General features: G+C 46.2%; 1 protein-coding gene across 3 annotated transcripts; it reads left to right on the forward strand.

Annotated features, from left to right (window-relative positions):
- Positions 1 to 309: 309 nt before the first annotated feature.
- LOC106813805 (clathrin heavy chain 2-like) lies at positions 310 to 7,462 on the forward strand. Of its 3 annotated transcripts, none has more exons than XM_014818029.1 (8): positions 310 to 467; positions 2,372 to 2,661; positions 3,156 to 3,308; positions 3,994 to 4,124; positions 4,333 to 4,494; positions 4,794 to 4,910; positions 5,671 to 5,844; positions 7,006 to 7,462. In XM_014818029.1, exons 2-8 carry the CDS (start codon positions 2,382 to 2,384, stop codon positions 7,108 to 7,110), a joined length of 1,122 nt encoding a protein of 373 aa, XP_014673515.1. In that variant the 5' UTR covers positions 310 to 467; positions 2,372 to 2,381; the 3' UTR covers positions 7,111 to 7,462. The 3 variants fall into 3 exon arrangements, with proteins under 3 accessions (XP_014673515.1, XP_014673517.1, XP_014673516.1); XM_014818031.1 differs by having other exon boundaries at positions 5,671 to 5,858; positions 7,006 to 7,099; XM_014818030.1 differs by lacking the exon at positions 310 to 467 and adding an exon at positions 1,632 to 1,661.

The following is a 7,462-nucleotide window of genomic DNA, read 5'->3' on the forward strand; positions in this document are numbered from 1 at the left end:
AGAAATGAACGTATGTATAGGACGTCTTGCTACGCACAAATGAATTTATCAGCAGAACACCAGACACCAGATGAGCCCTGTCGCTCTGCGGCACTTGTTTTTTATTGAGACGTTCCAAGTGCCTGTGACCTAATGCCAGTACACCTAAGTCCTAACCACAGGCACAGGCCCTTGGAGGCTCAAGTTTCAAGAAGAGTAAAACTAAAAGAGCGAAGCGGGGCTGTGGTGAAAGAGCGAAGCGGCTAGTTCATCTAGCTGACTCACAGCTAGATTGTCATTGGCACGCGCGCATTGTTGTCTCTCCAGCTGGCCGATATCAACGTGCCCATCGAGCACATCACGTGGCCTCGCGTCGTGCTGTCGTCGGACGGCTGGATCTGCGCGAGACACTGCAAGGCACCCCACAGCCAGTCATGCTCGCGATGCCGTGCCAGGAACACGCACAATGCCGCCTGGAGGGAACTAGGGTACGAAATCTCGCTTGGGTTCAACAATCTTTTTTTAAATTTTTTAATTTATAATTTTTTTTATCATCTTTCACAATGAGGAGCGATCTGTCTCACATACATCTCCCCCGTGTGTGATTCTTAAAACGTATATATATAGCTCTGCATACACATTATCTATCTATTCTACGGACACAGTAGGTCGACTGAAAGGTAAGGCCACAATTAAAAAAACATTTGTTTGCCCTCACCCGACCCAGGCGGAAAAGTTTGGGTAGGTAGGTAGGCTTTGAGGGGGGGTCTTTTTACAAATTCAGCATGGTGTCTACATGCTCGGTAGCTCTATGAAACGGTATTGCTAGGGTTAGAATACCGTTTCAAATTTTTGCTCATAAAAACGTATATCTCGGTATCCAAACATCGACACAGCTAGCGTCACATGTAATAGCTCAAACGAATCTATAAACCTCTGCAGGGGCGTGTACAGGGGGGGGGGTCCCCTGCTCGCGCTGAATGTCCATTATGTTTTATTTTAAAATAATAAAATTGTCTAAGATGTTAATGCACCAGACAATGGCATTTATGTACATATCAAGATGAAGTTATTGTGGTGTCAGATGTGAGGAAAACGCATCTGAGGGGGTCTAATTTCAAAAAATTTCTGGTGGAAGGGCCCCCCCCTTCGCCGCGAGCACCTACGGTGCTCGCAAGTTTGAGTTACGGTTAGACTCCCCCCCCCCTGGTGCAAATCCTGTACACGCCCCTGCTCTGGCTTGCTCACGGTAACTGGGCGCTACTGGGCGCTACTTATTTATCGAGTTATGCCGTATTTTCTGAGATGAATTGGATGTAAACAACCAGAGAGCCGCCATGTTTGGTGCGACTAAAATCGGCAATCGACCTGATTTCCATAGTGCGTAGGCCTAAACACAAGGCAAGTACATATCTTCGCAATGATAATTGTTAAGTTGTTGTAGATTGATGTTTCCTGGTTTTCAATGATTTAATATTTATATATATATATATACGAGTATATGATGCTTATTTCTGCTCGTGCCAACGCGAGTTGCAACGCTATGGTATGTTATGTCGTTTCGGGTTTTCCGCTTTCCGATCGATACACATGCGTAGTGGAAACATGGCAGTTGGCGCCTTGGCGGTGAAAGTAAATTTAGGTTAGGCTCTTGAAATTTACACTGCGCACAGCAAACTAAGGTATTAGTTTTAATAACGACGCTTGAATACTATAAGATGAAGGTTATACTTAATACTAAACAAGGCAGAAATGCTAAGATAATCATTTTATTTGAGATATACGTAATTGTTCGGTAGTTTTTGTAGAGGTACACGATTTTCCAATGGATGGATGTCAGGCTGTATATTGACGTTAGTCACACAGCCTGGTCGGGTTACATGCTTAGGTGTGCTTGTGTGGCGATACCTTTTATGTTGAATGTTTGTTTTGCTCGGTACAGATAATGTATTGCCTACAGATTTATATAATGTACAGTGATACAATTTGTAAAAAAAAAGAATGGGGAAAAATCAATACAATTTTTTGAGTCGGTTCCTTTTTGGCAGGTCGGTCAGGTGAGAGCAAGCAAACAATATTTTTATTATGGCCTAAGGTGAAAGGTAGATGTGTGAAGCAGAGGCGTAAACCGTCTCTTATAGACGCAACGCAGATCGACTGCATTGCCTCTGCGGAGAATCAACTGTATTATCACCCAATTCAATTCAGCTATAAAGGTAGCGAAGAGCATTTTATAGGTTAGGATGACTCGCGGAGTGTTTATTCTGTAACCGCTGTGGTCCGTAACCGTGAAGATTGTTGTGGCAAGTAACCATGCAGATCGTCGTGGCCCGTAACCGTGCAGGTTGCCGTGGCCCGGCGTAACCATGGAGATTGTCATTGATTCTTGCAGCAGCAAGTCCATGTCGCTGGATCGTAGTCGTTGCCGGAGCAGCTCACGATCACCCGCACGCCGCGTCGGCTCGATAGATGCCGCCACCAGTCCATCCATCGCCAGCGCCATCGCCGCCGCCGCCGCCGCCAGCAACGGCTACACGCGGCGCGCCCTGGTGAGCTTCCGGGAGCGGCTGCAGTGCAGTCTGACGATGCTCAACCTGTATGGCGGTGGCGCTACCGTGCGGTGGAAAGTGTGCGCGGACTCCGTCAAGAAGAATCCTGGAAAGCCGTGGGTTGCGCTGAAAGGTACGCACGCTCTTGTGTTTCTTGTCGCGTGACAATGGACGATGGATAGTGGGGGGGGGGGGGAGAGCAGATGGGAGAAATGGAATGGCAAACTTGCATAGAACTAACTATACAGAGAAATTATTAATGTAGAAGACTGAAACGAGTTTTTCGGATAGTTAGGGATTAAACAACAAAGAAGTCATTTAATTAGTAAAAGATGGACAGTCAGGGATTAGAGTGTAACACGCAAGTTAAGTAATAAAGCATAAAATAGACATTTATTGATTTAACAGTAGAAAAGAACAGTTAGTGATAATAGGTTAGCAAGGATAGTTAACGATAAAAACAAAGAGAAAGTCGCAGTCAGAGCTCGCAATGTCGAAACGGGGAACGTAAAAACTGCCGCAGCTTCACTAATTGGTAATCAAAGGGTTAACAGACAAAAACGCGATGCGCTGGGTGAACGATGCGGCCTAGACTGCCGCCGAGTCACGGTTTCTCTTTGCGCGCAGCGGGTCAGCAGCTGGAGGTGTACGACATGGAGCGCAAAGTGCTCGTCTCGAAACACAAGACAAGCTTTCCTGTGATATTCTGGACCTGGATCGGCGCGAGCGTCATCGCACTCGTGTCGGACGACGCCGTCTACCACTGGGACCTCGCGCACGGTGAGTGGCTCCCCCTGTCTCCGCCGCGTCGGTGGCGGAGGGACGCGTGGTCGGGTGATCCGATGTTTTAGCGTCGCTGTCTGTGAGGGGTGGGCGGTGAAGAGTACGGAAAAGAGACGTGCAAAGACTAGAGGGTGAGAGAGAATGTGAGAAGGAAGGAGTGATTGAATGATAGAGGGAGGGAGGCGGGAAGAGGGAGGGAAGAATAGAGAGAGGAGAGAGAGGGAGAGAGAAAGCGTGAGAGAGAGAGAGAGCGAGAGAGAGAGAGAGAGAGAGAGAGAGAGAGAGTAGAGAGAGAGAGAGAGAGAGAGCCCGAGAGCGAGAGAGAGAGAGAGAGAAGGAGACAGAGAGAGAGAGAGAGAGAGAAAGGGGGAGAGAGATACAAATTTGTGTCTTCATATCCTGCTGTTTCAGACATAGTTATATTACAGTGTGGCAGTACATATGCTAAGCAATGTCTATCACTCGCAAAATCAGTTCTTGACCCATATTTATAAATGCTAATTCTGTTCCAGTTCCGTTGCCCTACATATGATCACGCTGTAAATATATATATATACAGTAGCATGGTTTAAGGCATCATGTCAGTGGTAACTAGTATTGCATACATAAGTACCGTTCTCACCATCGCCGCATGTGTGTGCACCGGTCGCCACGGTAACGCCGCGTCTGCTCGCCCCTGCAGGCTCCGACGCATCGTCGGCGCAGCGGCGACTGTTCGCGCGTCACAGCCGACTGGACAACGCCGAGATCGTCAGCTACGTGGCGGACGACGCGCACCGGTGGTGCGCCCTGCTGGGACTCATCGAAAACGACGTAGGTTGCCGGCGACGACGACGGCTCGGGGGAGGGGGGATTCGTTCGCGTGTGGCCGTCGCGTACGGTTGGCATTCGTACTCAGTAACAATTATTTTTGTCGCGGTTGAAATATTTTATACCGCGGTTAAATTACGTGTAATAAGGCCCTCTTCTCATCAGGTAAAAGGTCCGTTAAATTAACGACGGTTGAATTATTTATGTTTAGGGCGCGGTGCAGGGCGTGGTGCAGCTATACTCCACCGACGAGAGACTCAGTCAACCGATCGATGCCCACGCCGTCTCCTTCGCAACGTACACGTTTGACGGCAATGCACATCCGTCTACGCTGCTGTGCGTCGCCCTGCGTGCCTGCGGCCGGTCGGGGAAGGTACGTACGTGTGTGTGTGGTGGGGGGCATGTGTGTGTGTGTGTGTGTGTGTGTGTGTGCGCGCGCGTGTGTGCGTGTAGTGTAAAAATAGAATTAATATTGTTTGACTACAAGCACACATGGTGTTAATATTGTGTATGTTTGACTGCAGGTAAGCATGGTGTTGATGTTGAGTGTGTTTCACTACAGGTAGATGTACAGGTACATGTACAGATACAGGTACACATGGTGTTAATGTTGTGTGTGTCAGAATACAGGTAAGCATGGTGTTAAGCAACGTTATTTATGTTTGACTACAGGTACATGTCGTGGAGCTGGGACCGCATGTGAAGGGAAACGGCGCTCTCACCACCTACTCAGAAACGATCAAGTTCACCGCCAACACGTCCAAGTATGACTTCCCCATCGCGACAGAGGTACAGAGGACGTGTCAGCCATCCTTCTCACTCCCAATCAAAATAACTGCCATCAGGCTTGGGTTAGGGTTACCACACGTAGAGAACGAACGCTTGCCTATTTCACTCTGATATTTAACGATCTACGTCGAGAAAAGTAAGTTACGTTAGCCCCACAAAAGCTGGTAGGAACGTGCAATTTCGGGTATGGCGGCACCCATGAATAAATTCATGTAAATTCAAAACGGACCAAAATATGGCAACTACATGCATTGTCAAAGGCTGTAAAAGCATGCATGCAGCAGATATACAGTATCGTTTTATCGTCTGCCATGGAAAAACACACCGCTGTGTAGACTTCAATTTGGATATTCAGAAAACTAGGTCAACGGAATGAGCATGGTCGCTCGTTACATACTTTGCTCGTTATCTACCTCGACGCTCGTTACATACTTTACTCGTTACCTACCTCATTGCTCATTACATACTTTGCTCATTATCTATCTCCTCACTCGTTGGCGTTCCATACATCGCTCGTTATCTACTTCATCGCTCATTATCTACCTCGTCGCTCATTACTTACTTTGCTCATTACTTACTTTGCTCATTACATACTTTGCTTGTTACATGCTTTGCTCGTTATCTACCTCATCGCTCGTTACATACTCTGCTCATTACATACCCCGTTCCTCGTTACATACTTTGCTCGTTATCTACCTTGTCGCTCATTATCTACCTCGTCGCTCGTTATCTACCTTATCGCTCCTTACCTATCACACAGGTGAGCAGCAGTCAGCGTCTCGTCTACATCGTCACAAAGTACGGCCACCTGTTCCTGTGTGAGCTGGAGACAGGAATGTTCCTGTGCCAAATACAGATGTCGCGTGACGTCATCTTTGCCACGCTGCTCAACAGCGAGACTCAGGGCGTGATCGGCATCAGTCGAAACGGACAGGTAGGCAGGCGCCGGTGCGTCTTAAACTATTTCAGTGTCATTCACCCTCGCGTCTTTATAACAAAATTTCATTCACTCGCGACTAAATTTCCTGGTGTTTTTTGTATAATTTCATTCACCCTTGGGTGAACCATTCACCAGTTTAAGAAGCAGTGAGGTAGGGGTTTGATTTACACGGCTCGTACACGAAATGTTCCGAGCGTAACTCGTGTAGTACGTTTTACTGAGTATCCAACTGTAAAAGACTCAGGCATACTGATAGACATACAGACTGATAGGCATCAGTCGAAACGGACAGGTAGGCGTTCGATTGACGCGGCTCGCAAGCAAAGTGTTGTTTGAGTGGCTGTTAAGCAGTAGTCAGACCACCTCTGTAGAGTGGATATCTGTCTATGAAGGACCCTTCTGGTATTTCCCTAGAGTGGCAATTAAACAGTGTGAAACCATCTCTATAGACATCACTGAGCTATGAGTCACTGAGACTTGGGAGGTGGGCGTTCGATTTACGAGGCTCACAAACAAAATGTTCCGATCGGAACTCGTGCAGTGCGTTTCACTGTGTATCCAACTGTAATGATGTCCACATGAGATCAACACAACAAAGACCATGCCCAATCAACAAATCAAAACCATCAACCAGAAACAAAGATCAAAACCATGTTGGCATGTATTGCTATGTAACTGTATTAAATTGACTACGTCACGAATTTTCTATGGTAAAATTTGTAAAATGTTTGTTGCCATTTGTTTACATTAAAAGTAAGAACTAACGGGACTAAACGTATCGTCAAATTCTTACCTGTCAATATTGTTTCTCAACTAGTTAAAAATCCAAAAAACCTGGACGATTTGATATTAGTGTTCATAACATTAATTGCTTGCTATGGGCTATGTATGCGTCACAAGTGTATGTTCACATGGAACAATATAGTAAAATAAGAAGTATAATGCAGCAATTTAACCATAAAAAGTGAACAGAATTACTTATATTTTATTTTTTAGTATTTACGGTGACGTAATCACTTTAACAATCTAAGATCGTACCCTGTTGGCAGGTGTTGCTATGTAGCCATGGTAACAATCTAAGATTGTACCCTGCTCGAAAGTGTTGCTATGTTGCCACGGTGACATTCTAAATCTAAGGTCATTGCTTATTGGCAGGTGTTGCTGGTAGATGTAAAGAAAGAGGAGATAGTCGAATACATCAAGAAGGTGCTGAAAAAACCAAAGATCGCTTCAAGAATGGAAACCTACATTAACACGTAGAGTGTAACATTAGAAGGTCAGCGATCATTCATGGAACTGGTGTAGTGGAAGTTGAAGTACAATCAAACGCCCACACGACGAATGACCTAGTCTCCTTAAATATTCCCAACCAGGGGACTCTGGTGCTCATTCTAGTTCACTCACATATCCCCCACCAGGGGACTCTGGTGCTTAGCCCAGTTGACTCACATATCTGCCACTAGAGGTCACTGATGGAGTATATCATGAATGGAGATCATATAGAGAATAAAGAAGAATATAGAGAATGATGAAGTTTTCTTGAGAGAGAGAGAGAGAGCGGCGAGAGCGAGAGAAATAGAGAAATAGAGAGAGCGGGGGGGGGGGGGGGAGC

Source organism: Priapulus caudatus, unplaced genomic scaffold (genome assembly GCF_000485595.1).
Source record: "Priapulus caudatus unplaced genomic scaffold, Priapulus_caudatus-5.0.1 Scaffold827, whole genome shotgun sequence".
NCBI lineage: Eukaryota > Metazoa > Priapulida > Priapulimorpha > Priapulimorphida > Priapulidae > Priapulus > Priapulus caudatus.

Excerpts from the sequence above, each read along its gene's own strand:
- LOC106813805 (XM_014818029.1), top strand. The coding sequence starts at position 2,382 with ATGTCGCTGGATCGTAGTCGTTGCCGGAGCAGCTCACGATCACCCGCA. Across the intron at positions 4,911-5,670 it reads ACTTCCCCATCGCGACAGAG|GTGAGCAGCAGTCAGCGTCT; the intron begins GTACAGAGGACG and ends CCTATCACACAG. Across the intron at positions 5,845-7,005 it reads GCATCAGTCGAAACGGACAG|GTGTTGCTGGTAGATGTAAA; the intron begins GTAGGCAGGCGC and ends GCTTATTGGCAG.